We start from the raw sequence: 24,360 nt of genomic DNA on the forward strand, positions 1-24,360 counted from the left end.
TATGAAAGAAAACTTCACAAAGATTATGAATTTTACTTCTTAAAATATGACGTGAGATAATTATATTGAAGCTCATTTCATATGCTACATTGTAACCTTATTTAAAACTTGTTATAATTAATTTATTTAATTAGGTAATTGTTTTGTTTATTAAATTTTGTTTATGTTTTGCATCTGATTTTGAAAGCCAGATGCAAAACAAATGTTTGATTGCAGATTTTCAATCATAATTTTTTATTGTCATAAATTTTCTCTTTTTCAAATAAATTTTAAATTATAGGATATATTTCTAAAAATAGTATTTTTTGAAATAACAGCTTGATTATTAAGACCTAAGTAAATCAAATTGTTGGAAAAAGTGGACACATGGACATATCTTAGTGTTTTTTAAACTTAATTACCGTATTTTACGGACTATAAGACGCACTTTTTTCTTCGAAAAATTGCCTCCAAAATTCAGGAGTGTCTTATAGTCCGTAGCCTCCTACAGGTATTTTTTTAAAAAATTGCTTAAAAATTAAGGTGCGTCTTATAGTCCATAAAATACGGTAATCTTTTATCACTAAATTTAATGGTATGCTATAATTGACAATTATCAAACTTCCTCTCCAATACACTTAACACTCTTGTTCGAGTGCTGGGAGAGTCATGTAAGACCACTCACTAGTTTTTATGTGTATCTTTTACCATAGAATTATTTATTTGAATTTTTAAATGTAATTTTATTCAATGAAAACAACTTTATTTGAAAAATTTCAAACATGCCCAGTAAGAATTTGTACCCTAAGTTGGCATCTACTTTAAACAAACATCTTTTAGGTTGCTAGAAATATTCAGCTGGTTTCATTAGTACTATTGTCCAACCAGCAGTCTAGAGTTGATTGCCCTCCAGACAACTAGCAAATATTTTTAATTTTCAACCTTGTTTAAAATGTTTTTAAAGTAATCACTTGTCAGTTGAAAATAATCCAAGATCGAGAAGATTGTCGACATTCACTTCTAATGACAAAAAGGAAGAAATTGGAACCTCAGTGAGGTCTTTTTATTTTATTTATTTATTTTTTTTTTTAAATGTTATACTGGCTACACACCTACTGGTATACTTGAATAGATGGAAAAAAAAGCTGACAGTTCTGTCATCCGCACATTCAAGCTGATAGTTTATTCAACCACATTAGTACATGTGTACCTAGCTTAAAGATGTATTTTCCTATTTTAACTTATGAATATAGTTTCCTTATTTTTTGATCAAACATATTATTGATGATAAACTTAATTAAATTAGTAAGAATAAATTATTTTGTTTTCTTATTAATAATTTAATATTTTTCAGAACTGTACGATCGATCGAGAATCTTCCCGAATTAAGGCCATTGCCAAAAATGGATGAACAACATAAATTGTTGCTTACAGAAGTCTGTGAAGTTATATTTAGTAAGTATTTGCAACATTATGAATGTGGTAAATTTTAAATTAAATCTTTTTCTTTCCTTAGATTTTACAACTTAACAACATAATTTAAAATGCTTTAACAGTATTTTCTGATTTTGAAAAATAATTATTAATGTTTTATATTGGAATCTTTACATTTGAAATATAACATATTTTAATAATAATAATTGTGCTTTATATATGACTTGCATGGATCATGCATATAATATAAATAACACAAGTATCTATAACAACTTCTTACAAGAAGTAGCACAAGGTGATTGCTTGATGATATTGCTAGCCAAAACTTTATAATGATGTGAGCTGGCTATACTTTAGCACAGTTGTTTTACAGATTTACAAAGTCTGACTCACAACATTGCCAAACTACTTTGCATACTACCACTTACCAGGGCTGCAGAATATTTTCAGGATCCAAAATTTTTCCATAAAATATAAAAAATTTCCTCATAAATTATTACATGCTAGCATGCAAAATAAGACAAAGATTTATGTGAAAGTTATACCAGAAATGTTCCCAATAATTATTATTTCATGTAGGACCCACTTAATAATTATTATTTCATGGGTTGGAAAATTTAAATTAACTCCTACAAATAATTAAATAGGTTAACGTATAATTTGCTACACAAGACAAAACTGATAAATTAAAAGAATGTTTTAATTTAAGCACTTGTCATAGAACAGTATATACAAAGCAGATTGAATAAATAATGTTAGTAGTAAGTTAATCAAACTTGAAGGTTGGAGGTCATGCCGATCTTTTTACTAAAATAATAAACAAACTTTCACAAAAATGGCATTAAATACATTTAAAATAACATTTTTACGTAAAAATGTATAAAGAGGGCTGGCCATTAAGGCCACTAGTTAACAGAAGGTCCCATCCTATGTACTATCTTGAAAAGGCACTTGCCAAGCTTCTAAGTGGGCTTCTTTCCCCTTCCCCCTTGTGACACCTTCCTCCATCACAGCCAAAGCAACTCTATCAGCTATGCTAGAAGAATTATCTTCTAATAGGTACAGTCTCTCTAAAATGGATGTTGTTGCTCTCTGTACCTCAATTTGAGGCTGTTATGCTTGCCAACACTCTACTTATCAAGGAGTGCTTTTCTGCATAACAAGTTTTAGAGATACGAGAAGCTTTAATCTTTGTTACAAACCTAAACCTTTACTCTCTACCAAACATTACTTTCGTTTCAATGGAAAAGTATATCTACAAAAACAAGGGGTTTCAATGGGCTCACCATTGTCTGCTATACTAGCGGATTAGTCATGAGGCATGTTGAGCGAAAGATTTTTAATTTTCCCCTCACATTAGCATATCCACTAATATAGTGAGAGAAATTGCATTTTTAGACTTAAGCATCTCGAAGTCCCAGGGAGATTTAATGTTCTCTGTGTTCCACAAATTTGATAACATATCCCCTTTAATCCCAGCCACGATTTACCAACCACAGCAGTACATAAATACAGCTATAGCTCCTTTAATTAGAAGGTCTTTTTTATTGCCATCCACTCATACTGCTACCAGCATCAAGCTAGCTGCCATTTGCTCAGCAGTGACTGTGGCGGGATATAGCAGTTCCAAATATAAACGTGTCTTGAGCAAGGATAAAGATCTCTTTTTCCTGTCACCACCTTACTCAAACCAAAAGACTACACAATAGTCTGTCCATCACTACTGTTCTGTGGCTGCATCACTGCCCGGATTTGCCGTGTTTTCAGACAACACACATTACTTTTACCAGTTACCCCATGTCCAAGTCTCAGACTTCTATGCAATGACAGAGATGCTATTTCCATCCTAGAGAAGTCAGGCATATACTCTATCCATTAGAAAATACAATAACAGGTATATCCACCCACTACCTAGGAGCAACAACTAAAATGTTATCTTGCTGCATTTCTGAACACCGACATTCCATCATGGTAGGAAGGTGTGACACTGAGCTATTGAGGATGGTGTTACATCAACACACCCCACTGTGGGACCGGGTGTTGATGCTCAGGTATTGTGATCAGATGAGCATGGTGTATGTTTGGGAGGTCCTTCTCACCATATTACTAAAACCATGCAACTCCCCCACACTTGAGTTGCCTGCAATGTGGGTCAGTTAAATAAAAGACTGAAACATCACTTTTAGATCCACTCTCAGCACCTAAGCATGCGTGTAGTCACCATACACACTTTAATTTAAATTCTTTGTTTGCTTATTTAAATGTAATTTGTTCTAAACAGTTATTGCCATTAACTTTTCATTTAAAAAGCTTCTTTGAAAGATTTATTCAAATTTATATCTGCCTGAGGACAATGCCTTAGAATACATTGAAAGTGCTAACAGCAATAAAATGTTATTTTAAACGTATTTAATGCCTTTTTGTAACAGTTTGTTTATTATTTTAATGTTAGTAGTGCTGTAAAAAGTAATAATATTGCAAACAAGGTTGAGACTAATAATATTGAAAGAGTATACAGTAGCAATAGTCAGCCCTATCAGGTAGCATTTGTGTCTACTATGCTGTTTACTAAATGGTGTTGCCCATATTAAACAGCAACAGAATCAAGCAGCAATCTTATTCAATTTTTGACAGCCAAACACATTAGAGCTAGTTAGGTCCATCACATGATGTATGAATGCACAATATTGAGAGTCATAAGTGTTGCTACAGAAGACTTGGGTTCAAAAGTCTATGCAGCTCATCGTCTGTTTGTTTGGCCTTTCTTGTCACTGCAAAAAGCTTGTGGGTTCAAAAACCCATTTGCAAGCTTTAGTAATTGTTTATATATGCATGTTTCTTCTTATTGTACTGTGCATACATCCTGCTGTTGGATCTCACTAAATCTCACTAACTTGTAAGTACATTTGGCAGTTAAAAATTGAATAACAGCTCATTGTTCAATTCTGGTGCAATTTGATATGGGCGACACCATTTTGTAAATTACATGGTGGGTGCAAATTCCATCTGGCAGGAATGATTATTGATTATAGGACTGCATTACTGTATTTTTTTTTTCAATATTTTTAATGTAAACCTTGTACTCTACATTATTTTTTTAGCAGTACTACTAACCTTATTTATTGAATCTGCCTTGTACAATTATAAATTTGATGTAATATGTTGATTAAAAGAAATAAAATTGAAGTCATTGCTGACACTACAAATTATCTACTTTTAGCAAAGGGCATTAGTTAGCACAGTTTTTGATGTCTAAAAATACAAAATTTATTTGCAACAACAATGACATTAAAAATAATTTTTTAGAAAAAACTGTACAATCTGCACTGAGTTTTTTTGCAAAAAGATACTTTTTTAGAATTTTTGACTGACTTTTTCATTATTTTTATTTTATTTTGAAAACACAACTATATTTTTATGTTGTTTTAAAATATATTTTGACATTAATATTTTTATTTTATAATAAATATATGAAAAATAAAGAAAAATAATGTGTATATAATGACAATGAAACTTCTATTTAACTATTTAATCGACGCAGTTCAGGAAATGTTTATAAATACAGTTTATTCGTTTGCAAATCTTCCTTGCTGAGAACAAGTGAACATTTCATTTTAATTCAAGCTAATATGAAATTTTGCCCATTAAATAGTGTCAAAAAGAGTTTTGAAAGAAAAACAGATTTTCTTCTTTGGTTCTTTTAAATCCCTGTTTTGGTTTTGGTTTTTGTAAAAATCAACCAAAACCAAAACCACAGTTTGATAACTGAAGCTGACTTGTCCTTACTGCAAGTACATAACTGTATAAGTAGGCCATCACATAAGAAATGACTGAATTGATTAGAAATAAAGTAAATAAATATTTCGATTTCACTTTAATTCTTTAAACATGAAGTCGGCCTAAATCAGCTTAATTCGTTTAAGACGAAGTTGGCCGAACGAAAAGTTGTTTTACTGGTTTTGCTTTACAAATCCTTTACATTTCCTCTACTCCCTTCTGACTTGGTTGAGTTCATTTTGATTTAAGAGTGATATCGAATGTCAGTTATGTTTACAAAATCTTTGTTGTTTTGTATATGCTGTATATTTTTTATGTAAATTAAATATTATTGTATTGTTGAATGAAATGTTATTTACACTTTTTTCTGACTTCTTTTCGTTTATTATATTTATATTAATCTTGTTTTATAATATTATTTATTGTTATAATTCAGATTACTTTATATTGTTAATCATGTTACATGCTATCAAAGTCGTAAGATATTGGGCTATATATAATATTATTTATTTAAGAAATAATTATTTAAAATTATTCTAAATTATTTAAAATTAATTAATTAAATTATAAATATTAAAGTTAATAAGAAATAGCATCTAACTCTAGTACCAAATTATTTCGTAAATAAATAATAATATAGCCTTTATCTAGCCTGATATCTTATGGCATTGATGATGTGTAGGTTAGAATGTATTTGGTATTAATGTTATATTCGTTTTCACGTATATTTTAATATTTTTTACGATATTTTAAAATGATTTACGAAACATTATATTAAAACTTATTGGTATTTAATGAAAGGATTATTTATTTATTTCTAGAAGATGAGTAACTAATATATCATTTATTTTATATACAAAGCAAAAAAAGGGGCATTTCTCATTATATACAAAAGATAACATTTAAAATCATGTTACATAAAAATATTGACAAAAACAATAACAACAAAATATCACAAAACTTCACAAATAGAAACCCCCCAATAATATAGTTGAACTGTTCCACAACTGGGGAGAAACTATACCATATGTCTCCACTAAAGTATATCCTTGGGTAAAAACTATTCAGTCTACAGATGCATAGTAAAAACAAAAATTTCAGTGCTTAAAGAGTTAAAACACAGGTCCTTGCATTTTGGTGAATTTTCTGAATAAATGTCATATATACTTAGCCGAGACATTACTCTATGTTACTTAATGTAAATTTTTGCAGCTATTGCTGTAATATTTTTTATACTGTAAGTTTCTCGGGACTGCTATAATTTTCCACAAATCTTGTTTATGTGATTGAACATATTCTACACTCCTGCTACTCACAAGTTATACCTTCATTTGATCACTATATATATATTACATACAGAAATATATATTAATGTTTTTTTTTTTTTTATTTTTTTACTGTAGTTAACATTATACAATGAATTATTCTATTTTAGATTTATGGAAATTGTCTCCGAAAGTTCAGGAAGAAAATAAAACTCTGTTATATAATCTGCAAAAACACATCCAATGTAGATTTTTAGGTATTTTAATAATTTTGATATTTATATATAGGTTATAATAATAATATCGTTAATTCACTATTTTATTCAGTTATTATAAAAATATAATATTTAACATGAAAATATTTAAACTTTTTAATTAGTAATTGTATATATGTTACGGCCAAAGCCCGAAGTTCAGCCAGTTTCTGAACTGGCTGGCCATTTCGCACTCTGGCCGAGAGGAGTGGCCAATGTCCAATGTATTTGAAATGACCACTGTATATGCTACTTTGGCCAACCATTTCACAAAGAGAGAGGAAATTTCTGGCCAAAATTCAATGTGCTGATGCAAGACTGTCCGGTAGGCAGTACATCTTTCACTTCCAATGTGATTGTGCCATGCACGTGCTACCAAGGAAGCTGTTATGTTGTGACAATAATATTCCGTATGTCTGCTGCTTTTCAGAGAAGGTCCTGCCTCTGTGACTTGTTCTTAGTATGCTGACATAATATTGTGAGTACTGTATTCCTTGTATTTCTATAGTATTCTATATGAATACTTTGCGTTCAAAATTTAAGTCGTAGGTCACGTATAATGTGTGTTGTGGAGTACGTGTGATGATACACATTGCTGGAAGGAGCATATAGTAATTATGCTGAGGTTAATAAAGGATTGCTTGCTACAACTTGTCTTCCTTTAATGGAACATATTAAATTAGCAACAGAAAACAGTTTACTGGGGCTGTATCCCATGTAATGATATTACAATTTCAAATATTTATAATTATTATTCCATAGGTAGTCCCATGGCTACTTCTGATGGAACAAATATGCTGAGTGAAATTGGACTACATGTAAATGCAGAAACAACATTTGATAAAAAAAAAAAAATCAGGTTGTCAGATACTTTTGAATATGTTGCTGCAAGTTAAAACAAATAATAGTGGGATCTTCATCAGAGACAAATACAGCACTTTTATAGAGGACATTAAACAGGCAAAAGCAAAGCAAAAAAATGACTGTTGACTATCAACAACTAAGAAAATATGATGTTATTGAAGTTGACAGCAAAGAAACACTTATTGTGCCAATAACAGGACACAATAGCAATATTTTGTACTATGTGCATACAGAAGAATTTTTCTACATATTGCATGATACCCACTTGAAAATTGGACATGGCGGTTGCATACAGATGGAAAAAGAGCTACAAACTAAGTAGAAAAATGTCACTAAAGAAGTCATTACATTATACCTCCGCTTATGCAACCATGTCAGACCAAATTGTCAAATTCTAAGAAAGGTCTAATTTTTAAATCTTTGATGTTTATGAAATTTAACTCAAGATGCCAAGTAGATCTTACATACATACATGCAAAGTAAACCTGACGGCAAGTACAAGTTTATAGTCAATTATCGGGATCATTTAATAAGTTTATATTATTGTGACCTCTGAAAAGCAAAAGAGCAGAAGGTGCATACCAACTTCTTGATATCTTCACCACTATAGGTGTTTCAAATGGGCATCAATTAAATAATGGGAGAAAATTTGCAAACCAAGTTATAAATGAACTAAAGAACATATAACCTCCACTGAAACTAGTACGTGGAAAACCGAGGCATAACCAAAGATAAGATTCCATTGATCGTGCCAACCAGGATGTTCAGAACATGATGATGTCATGGATGCAAACAAATAAATCAACACATTGGGCTAAGGATCTCTGATTTATTTAATTCATGAAAAACCGTTTTTTTTACCAAGGCATTTAGCAGTCACTCTATGAGGCCATGTTTGACTGCAAAGCAAAAGTGGGGCTGAGAACTTCAAATCTGTTCAGAAAGGTTGTATATAACTTACTTATAAATGACTATGCCTTTTTTCTTCTGACTTTGGCTGATTGCTCCAGACCATTTTGCAAACTAGCCAGCCAAATCCCAAAAATCAAGAAAAAATCAGACATTGGCCAGTCACTTTACAGTGACATTGGCCATTTTCCGATTTGGCTGGACACTTCCTGCTTTGCCAATTTCAGGCTTTGGCTGTAACATATATATACTGAACATTTTCCAGATGGTTCTAAATTATTTAATAAATTATTAAAAATTATAACTATTAATTCAGTTAAAAGATGGCACCTAATGTCTATCTCTAATACCAAATTACTTGGTATCTAAACATTAATAATAATGGATTTATAGCCCAATTGATTATGGTTGTTTGTAATTGTAATATTTGAATTTTTAATGTAATATTTAAAGATAAAATTATCATTATAGATGCAAAGCTAGAACTTTTTGGTTCCTCATGTAATGGTTTTGGATTCATAGACAGTGATCTTGACATCTGTTTAACTTTTGAAAACAATTCTGGAGAGGTAATTATTTAATTGTAATAATTTTGGAATATTCTTATCACTTAGATCTTAGATTTTATTAAAATAACTCTTAAATTGTTATTCACATTTTTATATGGTAAGGTGTTAGTCTATTACTGTTGGGGATTAAAGTTTGAATCTGGTCCAGACCCAATAATCTATTATGATAGTACAACTATACTTCTTCCTGTAGACTGGATGAAACTTAATTCTTTCTTACACGAAAAACCTTGACGATCCAGTGTTTTTATATACAACTGCTAACGTTTTCAACCCCTTCGGGGTCTTCATCAGGCACAGCACAAAGGTAGTTTCAAATGCCCGTGAATGGAACCAAGAAACCAAAGCGAGTTCTATTCCAATTTTTGAAATCAAAGAAATTGGAAGATAAAAATGGAACATTATGCACGAGCTATTATCTATTATCTACGCCTGCGTACTATTTACGTTCACCGCTCTTTAAATTTAAAACAATTAATGCAATATTAAGTTATTTGTGGGTGTGGGATTCCCTCATAGCAAAATTTCCATGCTTGCGAGATGTTGATTGCATCCTTGTAGTTGATGCACGTGTTGTGCAAACCCGCTTTATATATCTCTAGGGTCTCCAGCGTTCTGAGTTGGTCCGTGTGTTGTGACATTCTGATTATACGGGCGTTTTTGAGGTCGGCAGTGATTCCCTGCTGTGTGGCATACGTTGCCAGTGTGGTAGATAGTTTATTATTGGCAATGTCGTACCTGTGCTCTCGGAGTCGCTGATGGAGGGAGCGTTTGGTCGAACCCACGTAGACCAGACTTCTATTAAATCTGTCATCCCACAGGGGAACCTCATATACGCCCGGTGCGTGTTTCATGTCCAAATTGTCCTTCCCATTTCGAAGTAAGCTGTAAACTGATCGCGGTCTCCTGTAAGTTATTTTATTTCGGGTGCTGGATGCGATTTCTCTGTATATCGCATCTAAATGGTGGTTGTACTCAACTATTTTTCTTGCACTAATATCTGCGGATCTTACCCCGGCTTGTAGGTTGTTACGAGTATTTCCCCGTGCGTACTTGCGTGCCATGTTGTACACTATTTTTCTATCATAACCGTGTTGAGATGCCACTTCCTGGATACGGCCTAGCTCGGCCACTGTGTCTTCATACTTCGAGTTGTGCGTGAATGCGCGCTTAATTAGTGCCCTAAAAGCCGCTATCTTATACGAATATGGATCCTCCGAGGAAGCTGGGATGAACAGAGGTACATGGCATTGTTTGTAAAATACTTTATGAGTGATTTTATTATCTCTTATTTGAATGTCCAAGTCGAGGAAATGTGCGGAGGTGTTGCTTTTTTGTTCCAATTTAACGCTTAGCCCATACCCGTTGGTGTTCATTGCATTGATAAACTCATTTATGTCTGGTTCTGCCTTCCATATGATAAGGATGTCATCTACATACCTCCTGTAGAGGAGGATGTTGGTAAGGAATGACGGGATTATTTGTTGTTCAAGTCTCCTGATCACTAGCTCGCATAAGTCACCCGATAGTGGGCTACCCATGGGGACACCTCGTTTTTGTACGTATGTTTTGTTATTAAACCGGAAAAAGGATGAGTAACAGAGGATATGCGCCAATTCTAGTATCTGTTTGCGGTGTGTATAGGCGTGTGGTCGGGCGAGTAATATATCCCTGAGCTCGCAAAAGCACGGCTGTATTTTAATGGATGGGAACAGTGATACAAAATCAAGAACGGTGATACACGTTGATTCTGTAGTGGTAAGAACCCTCAATGACTCCACCAGTTCGATCGGATTCCTGATAGCCCAAGGGTACGCCCTCATTTGGTCACACACAAGTTTGTGTATGGCCGATTCTAAAGCCCTGGTGGGGGATCTGGCCTTGTCTAGGACTGGTCTGAGAGAGGGTAGGTCCTTATGAGTTTTGGCAAAGGCGAACAGCCTTGGCACGTCAGGGGACGCCACAACCGCCCTACGCAAGCCCCACTCTCCAGCTAACTTGGTTTGTGTGAAACGTTTCACCCTTGCCTGTAACCTTTGGAGGTATCCATCTTCCGCGTTTTCACAGTCAGTGTCATTGATGTATCTTTGCATCATAGCCTCGTATGTGCATCTCTTCATTAGTACCAGGGACTTGCTTTTGTCAGCTCTGAGGATAACATTGTTTTGTTGCCTTAACCATTTCCTGGATGCATGTATAAGGCTCCAGAACCCGTCATCTTGCCTCCTCTTGTTGTTTTCGCTTATCTTGCTCACCACTTTCCACCTGTAATATTCCTTTTGGACCTCCGGAAGCCCGGTAATCAGGTGTTCCACGTCAGGCATAACTTTTTCTGGTTGTATGATATGATCCCCAGGTGCATACAGCGGTCCGTGTTTTAGTGCACGAGTAAGGTACGTAGGGGGGGAAATATTGTCCCAGCAGACCAGCGAGAGATTCTGTGACGTCTTCTTAGGCTTCTGTTTACCAATAATCCACCTCAATTTCTTTCGATATCGTTCATAAAGGCTTCTTTGTAGAATTTCTTGATACAGCGCTACCTTCCTGTTTAGCTCGATTAACATTGCAGGATTTTGTCTATGCATAATATTCTCTAGGTTAATCAGAGTTTTGAGTTTGGAGAAAACATTTTTTCTTACTGATCTTATGGCTTTTCTCAAGCATAATTCACGTAGCTTCGGTAACAGCGATTCACATCCCATCGGGAGTCTGATTCGGAACATCGACATAGGGTATACGTTTCTGTTCCTGCACTCTATAAGAAACTCCAATTTGCCCTTAGCTCTAGTTAGGGCTAACACCAATTTTTTGTATGATTTAGCCAGCATAGCTTGATATAACAACTATACTTCTTCCTGTAGACTGGATGAAACTTAATTCTTTCTTACACGAAAAACCTTGACGATCCAGTGTTTTTATATACAACTGCTAACGTTTTCAACCCCTTCGGGGTCTTCATCAGGCACAGCACAAAGGTAGTTTCAAATGCCCGTGAATGGAACCAAGAAACCAAAGCGAGTTCTATTCCAATTTTTGAAATCAAAGAAATTGGAAGATAAAAACGGAACATTATGCACGAGCTATTATCTATTATCTACGCCTGCGTACTATTTACGTTCACCGCTCTTTAAATTTAAAACAATTAATGCAATATTAAGTTATTTGTGGGTGTGGGATTCCCTCATAGCAAAATTTCCATGCTTGCGAGATGTTGATTGCATCCTTGTAGTTGATGCACGTGTTGTGCAAACCCGCTTTATATATCTCTAGGGTCTCCAGCGTTCTGAGTTGGTCCGTGTGTTGTGACATTCTGATTATACGGGCGTTTTTGAGGTCGGCAGTGATTCCCTGCTGTGTGGCATACGTTGCCAGTGTGGTAGATAGTTTATTATTGGCAATGTCGTACCTGTGCTCTCGGAGTCGCTGATGGAGGGAGCGTTTGGTCGAACCCACGTAGACCAGACTTCTATTAGAAGGTACGACATTGCCAATAATAAACTATCTACCACACTGGCAACGTATGCCACACAGCAGGGAATCACTGCCGACCTCAAAAACGCCCGTATAATCAGAATGTCACAACACACGGACCAACTCAGAACGCTGGAGACCCTAGAGATATATAAAGCGGGTTTGCACAACACGTGCATCAACTACAAGGATGCGATCAACATCTCGCAAGCATGGAAATTTTGCTTGAGGGAATCCCACACCCACAAATAACTTAATATTGCATTAATTGTTTGAAATTTAAAGAGCGGTGAACGTAAATAGTACGCAGGCGTAGATAATAGATAATAGCTCGTGCATAATGTTCCGTTTTTATCTTCCAATTTCTTTGATTTCAAAAATTGGAATAGAACTCGCTTTGGTTTCTTGGTTCCATTCACGGGCATTTGAAACTACCTTTGTGCTGTGCCTGATGAAGACCCCGAAGGGGTTGAAAACGTTAGCAGTTGTATATAAAAACACTGGATCGTCAAGGTTTTTCGTGTAAGAAAGAATTATGATAGTACACTTTGGAACTTTTGGAACAGATTGGAACTTTATTCCACACCCCTCATATATGCCAGTTAACCCATTAACCCACAATGGGCATAATTATGAGCAGCCATATGACCTACAACGTTTTAGTGTCTTGGACTAATCAATCAGTCAACACTTAAATTGAAAAACAGTAGTGTCTTGATTATTCAAGGCAATGTGGACTTAGGTTACTTTGGATAATCAAAAATTGGGAAAGTGACTGACAAAATACAAGAATATAGTTATAAAAATCAAAACTTTATGATAATTACAATTAAAATTTGTATTGCGAGAAGTTATCTTAGTAAATTCTTTTTGAAACTTCTAGAGCTTCTTTCAAGTACCTTGCATCATGCAATGAACTTTGTTAACAAAGTACTTGTCCAGAATTCATCTTGGATGATGCACTCAGTTAAACATGTCTCAATTAATTAGAGCTCTACTGTACAGTGTCAATTAATTGAGACCTGTTGTTTATTAGTAATTATCTATTTTAGACTTTTAAACAATTATCAAATTAATTATAATAATAAAATTCTTCTACTATAAAAACTGAAACATTTACATTTTATAAAGTATAAGTTTTAATAAATATATTCATATTAAAATAAATAAAACAATGGGATCGGTTATTAGAATCAATAAAAATTAAAATGTTTAAAATACTTAAACACAGCGAGTCAAAATACTCAATTTTCCTCAACTTAGAAGTAGTTGACACAAGACAATCAGAAATACTCAAAGACGACAATACCTTTTATTAAACAATTATCACCATATGCATTACGCTACAAATAGCTTCCTCAGTGGTTACTCTGTTTAACAATATTCGTGCTTTTATATTCAACAAATACATCCCAACATGCATCAGTGCTTACTCCTGTATTCAAATTAATTGTATTTGCATAGCTACCAATACAATAATGTTCTACAAACTGTCTTATAAATAAAGATACTTTATAAAATAGATAATGTATGTTATTACGATCAATAGTACACATATTATTATTACAATGCTGGTACCATGGAGATTCTATTCTTTTGAGACGTACCACCACCTCATGCTCCTTCAATTGTACACCAAGTTTTCTACCCGTTTCACCAACATAAATGTTTCTGTCTGAACATGTGCATTGTATTGGGTTGTTCAGAAAGTAATTTCGTTTTTTCCATAAAAAAATAAATGCAATATTCTTATAATAAATAAATATTTTATTGAATTATATATTGACTATTTTAGTCAAATACCTGTTGTCATTGTTTCTGGTAGTAGCATGATTTCACATTCATAAAAGTTTTGATTGTTGTTTACAAAAAACTGATCCAAGTGATTTTTGACATTGTCATTTCAACTAAATGTCTTACAGTTAAAAAAAATTGTATAGATGGGAACAAATAATAATCTGAGTGTGCCCGATCTGGCGAATATGGTTGGTGTGATAACACATCCCATCTAAGCTATAACAGTTTCTGACGAGTTACCAAACTTGTGTGAAATTTGGAATTATCATGATAGAACACTACACTTTGTTTGTTGATCAATTCTGGCCTTTTCTGTTTGATGATGTTACTCAATTTGTTTACTCGATGGCAGTACACTTTTGAATCAATTGTTAAATTGTCTGGTAAAAGCTTAAAAAAAAATTTCTTTAAAATCCAACCATCGAGAGCATCTCTCGTTAATAACATGTGGAACCCATATATCGAGCTTTGAAATGAAACCAATTCATTTTAAGTAATAATAAACGATTCAGTTTAACAGATTTAATCTCTTAGTGATTTCACATGTTGTTATATGGCAGATTGCTTCAATCAGTACCTTTATTTTGTTTTCATTGACTTCAAATGGCCATCCAGAATGGGGTGTATCTTCGATATTAAAATTGCCAGAATGCAATTTTGTAAACCAGTTTTGGCACTGTTTTTCTCTCAACACATCTTCTCTAAACATGTACCACAATTTTTTTCTAGTTTGAACAGCATTTTGATTTTTTAGTTATAAAAAAGCAAAATATGCTGAAAATGATGCTTTTGATTTTCCATATTTGATGGGTCACTGAAAAAAAAACAATTGTACAGAATCAAACAAAATTTTTTACAAATAAGCCTTAAAATGTCAGCTGTCGAAGTATATAATGAAAATGTGGTTTAAAATAAAATTGGCTGGTAAAAATACATCTAATTCCTCTAGTAATAAAAAAATGAAATTACTTTCCAAACAACCCAATAGTTTGTAGACGACACCAGCACTCTCCAAGGGATTCTTTGTTGTTGTAATGCTTCCTTTATTAATTAAATAAATAAATTTTATCAAATTGATTACATTGTTTTCCTATTAATTCTATTGGATAATTATATAATAAACATTTATATTTTTCATACAGATTTCTAATATATGGTATATCGATGAACACTTCATCTATTTTTTTATCTTCAACATTATATCTAGTATTCATATAAACAAAATGCCATTTTTGTATAAGTTGTCGTGGGTAGTCATTTAACAAATATTTTTTGTAAACATTTTCAAGTTCCATATCTATATATTTTTGTAAGGTAGTTCTACTATATATTTTTTGTAATTCCATAACAAATACATTACGTTTTATTTTTTTTTGGACAATACAATTTATAATTTATTACTTTATTAATATTACATGTTTTCTCATACTTACGAAATAACAGTTTTTCTTCCTCTCTCGTTATTATCACATCCAAATATGTTATCTCATTATGTATCTCTTCCTCACAGGTAAACTTAATATTATCATTCAATGTATTCACATAACTTTCAATTTTTCCTGCTGTAGTAATGTCAGAATCATATAGTATTAGTATATCATCGACATACCTTGCATAAAAGACTATACCTTTTAATTGAAAAATTGTTTCATCAATCAGGATCATACAAATTTCTGCCAACTTCAGGCCGACAACTGAACCCATTGCTATGCCATCCTTCTGGCGATAATATTTCATTGAGACTGCAAGATAGTTGTTTTTAAAAATAAAGGTTATAAATTCCAAAATACAATGCGGTAAATTAAGTCTATTCAAATTTTCAATTATAAACTCCAAATGTATAGAGGGATAGGTAGACTTAACATTTAAACTTACTAACCTGTAAGAGTCTTTAACATGACCACGTGCTAATCTTGAAATTAATTGATCAGTGTTTTTAACACTAAATTTAGAGTATGATATACATTGCAAATACTTTTTAATATATTGTTCTAAATTATATAGTACTGTATGTCTAAAATCAACCAGTGGTCTGTAATGCTTTCCTGTTTTATGAGTTTTTAATCTAATATTGAGTTGAGGTGTTCGAACATTATTAAAATTACCTATGTTTTTAAATTCTTGATTTGAAATATCATGTTTATATAACTTTATCAACTCACTTAATTTCTTTTTTATTTCTTCCAAAGGATCACCAGGTAATAACTCGTATTCATTCGTAGAAACTATTCTTTTCTCCTCTGATTGCGACTCAGAATTATCAATAATTATAAGTGTATGAGACTTATCCGCTTTAATTATAGATATATTTTTACCTTTAAAATATTTAATTAATTGATTCATTTTGTTATTAAGGGTACTTGTAATATATTCATAATTTTTTTTCATATAAATGATTATTGATAATGTGAATTATTAATAGCAAAATTATTAGCAAAGATTTTATAGTTTATAAAAATTTACTATCACATTTTTATAGGCATTAAACCAGCAACACATTATAGAAAATCTGACTGCTGAATTGAAAAAGTATAAGAAAATACAAGACATTCTTCCAATACCAACTGCTAAAGTTCCCATAATTAAATTCTCTTTCAAACATACAAATAAAGAAGGCGATATAAGTGTCTATAACACATTGGTTAGTAAATATTTTTTAATTCAATAAATTTTGTGTTGTTTTTCCTGTTTTAACATCTTTTTTGTTGTTGCCTTATAGGGTCAGCATAACACTCGCCTCTTGTTAACTTATAGTAAAATTGATCCCCGAGTTCAGAAACTAGGTTATGTACTAAAATTTTTTGCTAAGGTAAGAATAAATTTTTTCTTGAATTATATTTTATTTAATTGATACTAAAATAGATTAAATATTTATATTTCAGATCTGTGATATATGTGATGCGTCTCGTGGAAGTTTGTCTTCGTATGCATACATATTAATGGTCTTGTATTTTTTACAACAAAGAGATCCTCCGGTTATTCCTGTTTTGCAAGAAGTATGTTAATAATTTTATTAATTTTAATATTTACTAACTGGTTTGCATGTAAATTGATACAAAAATTAAACTTCATTCTTGTTATTCAAGCTTACTTTTACACATTTCTATTTATTGGAATATTCATCTTATTGTTCTCTATAAATTCAAACATACATCAAATGAAACTCAATATCATAAGCACCAACAACTGCCATAATGATCAGGCTAAATTTTGGATAAATGATTATAGATTAGAAATAAATTTGGCACTAGGGTTAGGCATTAGGCACCATCTCTTATTAAAATTAATAATTATAATATTTAATTAATTTAGATTAAACTGGAAGAAAAGAATCGGCCCAAAGTGGGACTCGAACCCGCAACTCTCACTTACCAGTCAGATGCATTGCCAGTGATGCTACCCGGATAAGAGATGGTGCCTAACTCTAGTGCCAAATTTATTTCTAATCTATAATCATTTATCCAAAATTTAGCCCGATCATTTATGGCAGTTGTTGGTGTATTTTCTCTATAAATTCTAATAGTATCTTCTTATCAAAACTTGTAAAAAATTTTATGCCCTCAATTGCTAAGATAGCTAACTTACTAACAAAACAAACTTCTTGTATTCTGATCTCTTTGTAAATCATTTCATTTCTTACAAAATTCTCTGACTCAACAAGCGAATGGGCTAAGTTAGCATTAAAATCTGTAGAATATGAGAATTGGTTTACAGTCTAATAACAGCAGAGTTCACAGAGTTTCCTCTGCATTTGCTGTCTTCCACTTTTTTAGACATTAAACTGTAGGTGCACACTTCTGATCTAGTGACACACATTTAATGCCAACACCTTGCTGTGCTGAGTTACAGTTTGATTATTAACCAGATGATGATCTCATCAACTCCAGCAACAGCTAGCAACCTTGAAATTTCACACTGCCATTGGACTGTAAACCAGTTTTGACACAAAATATAAGTCAAAGACATGACTAAAATCAGTTGAATCTCAGATCACGAGACTTTTTTGAAGAATATGGCAACCTCTATTTCCTCTGATGTTTTAAATCAATAATTAAATTGCCAATAAATACAGTTAAATCTAGAATTGATGGACAGTGAATATTGAGTTCAACTGACTTTGCAATTTAAATCTTACTTTAGGTTTAATTTGAGATGACAAAATCATACATTAATTTTGTGAATTCACATTAAACTTATAAGCAAATTCTTTGTCCTAGAAATTAAGTTTAGTAACAAGAGAAAGCTATGTTATTTTTTCAATTTAAACCTTAAAATATTATTAAATTAATTAATATAAATTGGATAATATTAATTTTTTCTTTTAGCTGTATGATACCTCCAAGCCAAAGCCAGTTAGAAATGTAGATGGATGTAATACGTGGTTTTTTGAAGATATTCATAATTTAGTAAGTTTCTTTATAAAATAATTGATATTAATCAATTAAACTTTATTATATATCAAAGTTAATTGTACACAATTAATTTTAGGAAGATGTATGGCCTCAAAGTAAGAAAAATACAGAGACTCTTGGTGAATTATGGTTGGGTCTTTTGAGATTTTACACTGAAAAATTTAGAGTGAATGAATTGGTCATATGTATCCGTCAGAAGGCTCCATTAACTAGATTTGAGAAACTTTGGAATACAAAGAGTATAGCGATTGAGGGTAAGGTCTTTATAGAATTTTTGATATTGCTAATTTACTAAGGATTAGTATTATTTGACTCTTAAAAATATTAATTAACATTCATTTGCACAAAAATATATTCGATAAAGTTATGAGTACAATGATCCATATTGTTGATAATTATTTTGGGATAAATATTAGACAGCTGGTGCAATTTGATAAATAATATTAGAGTTTTTGATTAAATTATTAGTAAAATTTATTATTAATTGATACTTGATAGTTAAATTTGTAATTTTATTGATATTATTGTAGTAGAATTCACTTACTATAATCATGGATACTGTTATCAGAATTAACATGTTCCAAAATTAGAGACAGGAGAATACTATCTGCAAATATTTGATTACTAGAAAGTATTGAGATCTCAAATATAATGGCAATAAAAAATAAATTTGAACACTACGTAGGTCATACTGAAAGTCATGGACAATAACTTTTTATAAATCACAATCTATTAATTACAAAAAACTAAAAACATTGTCATAATCCATGACTATAGACAGTGCCATGAGCAGGTTGTAATGTAATTAGCTTTCATCACATGACCAGAGATGGCTGATACAAAATGGCAGCAACTGATGTTTTGTTTTGCCAGCATGCTGTGATTGAATTTCTGATTAAAGAGGGAATCTTCACTGCAGAAATTCACCAGAGACTTCAGCATGCATATGACATTGTATGCATGGGTGCTAGCAGTGTTAGAAGATGGGTAAAACATTTTAAAGATGGAAACACAAGCATCGAAGATCAGCCATCTGTGGACTACCACTAACAAATGGAACAAGGAAAGAGTGGATAAGATCATTAAGAAAGACCAAAATGTAACTGTGGAAGATATTGCAGCAAATCTTGGAAGAGGGCACAGCATAGTTCAGGAGATGATCAAGAGTTTAGGATATCGGAAAGTATGTGCCCTTATTCCTCATTTATTGACTTGCAACAACAAAATTAAGAGAAAAACCATCACTCAAGAACTTCTTAAGAGATATGGAAATGAAGGAGATGATTTTTTGCTGAGTATTGTGATAGGTGATGAAAGCTGGTTTCACCATTACGTACCTGAAACAAAACAGCAGGGTACAGAATGGCTCCACCTCCATTCCCCAACAAAAAAAAAAAATGCCAAAGACAGTACTATCAGTTATAAGCTTTGTTCTCTGTAATGCAGATGGAGTGATTCTGGTGGAATTTCTTAAACCTGGGCAAACCATTAAACATGAGGAAAAAACCAGTAAACTCCTTCTGACTGGCCCATTTGTCAGATGCAATCCCACAACCAATTGTCAGTTTTTGTGGTCTCATTCTCTCAGTGATACATTTAACACAATGGCATTAAGATTACATAATAATTAAAAGGGATTTAACATTGTGTTAAGACACTAGTTTTGTTAGTATTGTTACACAAATCATCAATTAAAATTAAGAAATTATCACCAATATTTTGTCTTAATAGCCAAATATACTTTGACAGTATCTTGTTTTTTCCATAAAACTATATTTAATAAAATTATTAATTTGCTATTAATCTAAAATATTTATATTATCTCTTTAATTTTAGATCCTTTTGATCACAATCATAATCTAGGAGCAGGTGTTTCGAGAAAGAGTGAGTTGCAAAATTGATAGATTTTTACAGAATGAAATCATAAATTTTAACAAATGTTCATTTAATTATTTTTTTTCTAGTGAATGCATTCATATTTGCTGCTTTCAGAAGAGGTCGCGAACATTTTGGTAGGACTCCGCCCAACAGGAGGGATTTACCGAATATTCTTGTAAGTCTGTAATATTATTTTAAAACCACTGATACTTAAATTATAGGGTGTTAACTTTCAAATGTCTCTAGTTTTAAACTGGTCTGTAAAATCTATTTGTTCAGACACAAATAAAGTGAGTTAGAGAATATTGGTCAATACTTCAAGTTTCATGCGTGTATGCTTGAAAGCACTGCTGCACAATGGCAATCTGGACTCTGTTGCCACAAGGTGTAGATTGCTGGGGCTTGATTTCGTGGTTTGCCCCATAACTCAAATTTGAACATTTTTCTTTGTGGGCATGTCAAGAATTCTGTGTATGATACAAAAGTGCTAGACATGGGAGCTTCATGTATAAGAATCACAGATGACATTAATAGCATGGTCCCTAATGTGCCGACTCAGATTTGAGCCAAAATCAAGTACAGACAAGATATCATATTTGCCAAATTAGGAATATGTGGAAATATACTGATTTAATGTTGTAACTTAGATGCAATTTCTTTTACCATTGTCTTCAGTATTACACTCACATCTCTTTTCCCAAAACTAATCTACAAAACTATGGATGTTCAAGAACACTGTATTATCTAAACACACTGAATGAAATATTTTAAATTCAGAAAGTGCTATTCTTTAATCAGATTTAATATAATTAATATATGTCATAAGAATACTCAAGAGTCTAACACTTAAATATTTCAAAAATCTTTATGTTCTTTTTGAACAAATTATATTTTAGAACATATTAAACAAAAGAAGCAAAAATTACATGTTCAAAAACTTACCCTTTGTATAAAAATATCCAATTAATTAATTAATTAATTTTTATTTGTATTTAATTAATTAGTCAATTTATATAATTACTCTGTGATATTTTTATCCAATAGGATTATTTTTTCAATGGGAAACTGTTCACGGACGGTAAAAATCCTCCAAATGAAAGGGGATGCCGAATATGTAACAAAATTGGCCATAAAATGAAAGATTGCCCTCTTAAAAGAACGGACAGATTTAGGCACAAGCAATTTTTTGGCAGCAAAAGAAAAACAAATAGCGAAAATCAAGGGCAAAAATTGCAAGAGAAGAACTTTTCATATAACGGTACAAAATATATTTAATTAGTTAATGTTTATTAAATGAATTTAAGAATTAATTACATATTGTAAACATTTACAGAGAGAAATATGAACAAATCCATCCATAAAGATGCTCATTGGAATAATACGAACTTCCAGCAATCGAAAGGATTCAGCCAAAATTCTGCCATGGGGAGTAATCTCCCGCAGAATTTTCAACAGTTCAAACCCACAAATGTAAGACAGGATACAAGAATAGTATCAAGATTTCAACAGAGAGACTTTAACAAATGATAGTAGTGAAAGTGGAAAAGAATGCATACAGTATATACAAATATATATAAAAACAAAAAAGGAAAATGAAAACCATTAAAAAAATAATTACAAAATGAAAAGGACAATTCTTAAAAGATATGTCTCAAGACACTTTTTACAAATTATGTAAAAAATTATTTTCTGTATTATAATTTTTAGCGTCGTTTTGATCTTATAGATTTTTCATTATCGTAGTGGTCAGAAGACATGTATATATATACATATATATATATATGTGTGTGTGTGTATAGATTTATTTCTTTTTTTTGGAGAAAATCATTAATTTTGGGAAGTCAAGAATTTTAACAAATTCTTTTAATATGTTCATTGTTACTGTTTGGTTTTCATCTTTCATTTTTTAAAAAAACGACAACAAAAATTTGTTATTTTTAGTAATAAATTCTTATCGTGAATATTTTCACCACAGTGCATTTGCTCTGTAATATAAAACAAAAATGCTTGAAAATCAGCAGGGATACTGTAACAATTTATGTACTGCATCAAAAACTATTAAAAAATGAAAATATTTGAAATTGTTTTTATTTGTAATTTTAGAATTTAAAATATTTTGTGAACTGTTTGTATATTTTACAGTATAATTCTTATTTATTTATTTTTTTCTTAAATTCCTTTCTTAATGAGAAACATTTAAAAGTGATGTTTTTATATTAAATCATCATAAAAAAATTTTTAATTAAATCTACTTCAAATGCTTTACAGATTATAAATTCGTCCACACTATATTCGGTTTGCCAAAATTTTTCTTTAATTTTTTATCTCTTGACCTCATTTCCATATTTTATTTTATTAGAACAGGTCTTATTTGTCATTAAAACTATGGTACAAATCAAATGTGGATAATGAAAATCTTGAAACTGTATTTTTAAATGTTTAATAAGCCTGAACACAAGGAAATTCTTGTTGCAAATAACAATATAATAATTAAATTGAGAGCATTGTTGTTTACTTGTCAAAAGCTGTTTGTAACTTGTTACAGTAGCTGTGGCAGTTTTTTAAAAGACATTCTGTTCAAATTTGCATCCAAAGATGAAGATGATGCAAATTCAAATGGAATGTAATTATATGGATATTTGAAATTTCTCATTATTGCAAGGTAAATAAGACTTTTATTAGTTTATTTATCTTTCTTGCTCTATTATATTTGTGTATATCATCAAGGAGTTGGAATATGTCTCGGTTTTTAATGTGCCACAAAACTTGAAAATGTTTGATGTTCATAAGTATCATTAATTGGACTCAGTTTGTTGTGATATAAAATAGAGGTGCCTAACTTTGATTTATATGTTTTTAAAATATACATGAATAAAAAAACTTTTTAAATATTCAAATTTTAATGATTAGCATGTGATATGAGTGTGGTGTAATCCAGAAACAAAAGGTTTTCATACTATAATAGCTAAATTCTGTAAATATTCTCCACTTTATTATATAATTTTGTAATTGTCTTCTTTTAACATGACGACTGATTCTGAATTAGCAAACTTTAGAACACAAAAACACCTCTCTTGCTAAATTATCATTTTTGTTTACGGTACTTAATAGAGGCATCAAACAAATAGACATTTGGTGTATGAAACTTGGACACTTCACTATCGATCGGTGTACGTCACATGCTTCTCAGATAATAATCAACATAATTACAGTAATTTAAAATGTTGGCATTCTTTTCGAAGACCCCATATGACATTAAAAAATACTTGCTACTATTGCATACTATATTGCTACTATTAAGAATGCATACGAAATGTTAGATTGCGAGGACAAGGTTTCTGTTTTCAAACATATTCGATGTAGCCGAGTTATATCGAAACACTTAAAATTAATGTTGAAGAAAAATGAGGGTAAATTTTGAAATTGTTTCAATCTTTAGACGTGTATAAAAGAAAATTTACTGCTTTTTCAATAATTAAGATGTGGCATGAATATAACAGACAGTGACAATTATAATTAACAGAATTACAATGGCACAGTAACTTAAACTGAAAAAATAATACCTAGTATATATTTATTGAAATAAGAATATGAATTAGATTTTGGAGACAGTTTGTTAGATGGGATATCTGAAAAGTTACTGTGCAGAGAGAGATTTTACAGTTACACGTATGGTACTGTAACTTTAATGTCTATAAGTTGTATATGGACAACTTATAGGTCTTGTATGCAATACCATACGTATAATTAT

At 31.5% G+C, this 24,360-nt stretch overlaps 1 protein-coding gene across 1 annotated transcript; it reads left to right on the forward strand.

Moving 5' to 3' along the window:
* Nucleotides 1-1,354: 1,354 nt before the first annotated feature.
* LOC136981490 (terminal uridylyltransferase 4-like) lies at nucleotides 1,355-22,690 on the forward strand. The gene is made up of 12 exons (XM_067277796.1): nucleotides 1,355-1,434; nucleotides 6,626-6,712; nucleotides 8,954-9,051; nucleotides 16,799-16,960; nucleotides 17,039-17,128; nucleotides 17,202-17,315; nucleotides 18,645-18,725; nucleotides 18,808-18,985; nucleotides 20,568-20,615; nucleotides 20,696-20,784; nucleotides 21,654-21,867; nucleotides 21,943-22,690. Exons 1-12 carry the CDS (start codon nucleotides 1,383-1,385, stop codon nucleotides 22,134-22,136), a joined length of 1,407 nt encoding a protein of 468 aa, XP_067133897.1. The 5' UTR covers nucleotides 1,355-1,382; the 3' UTR covers nucleotides 22,137-22,690.
* Nucleotides 22,691-24,360: the final 1,670 nt, after the last annotated feature.

This window comes from Centruroides vittatus, unplaced genomic scaffold (genome assembly GCF_030686945.1).
Source record: "Centruroides vittatus isolate TY-2023 unplaced genomic scaffold, ASM3068694v2 contig_766, whole genome shotgun sequence".
Classification (NCBI taxonomy): Eukaryota; Metazoa; Arthropoda; class Arachnida; order Scorpiones; family Buthidae; genus Centruroides; species Centruroides vittatus.

Excerpts from the sequence above, each read along its gene's own strand:
- LOC136981490 (XM_067277796.1), top strand. The coding sequence starts at position 1,383 with ATGGATGAACAACATAAATTGTTGCTTACAGAAGTCTGTGAAGTTATA. Across the intron at positions 17,316-18,644 it reads TTATTCCTGTTTTGCAAGAA|CTGTATGATACCTCCAAGCC; the intron begins GTATGTTAATAA and ends TTTTTCTTTTAG. Across the intron at positions 20,785-21,653 it reads GGGATTTACCGAATATTCTT|GATTATTTTTTCAATGGGAA; the intron begins GTAAGTCTGTAA and ends TTTATCCAATAG.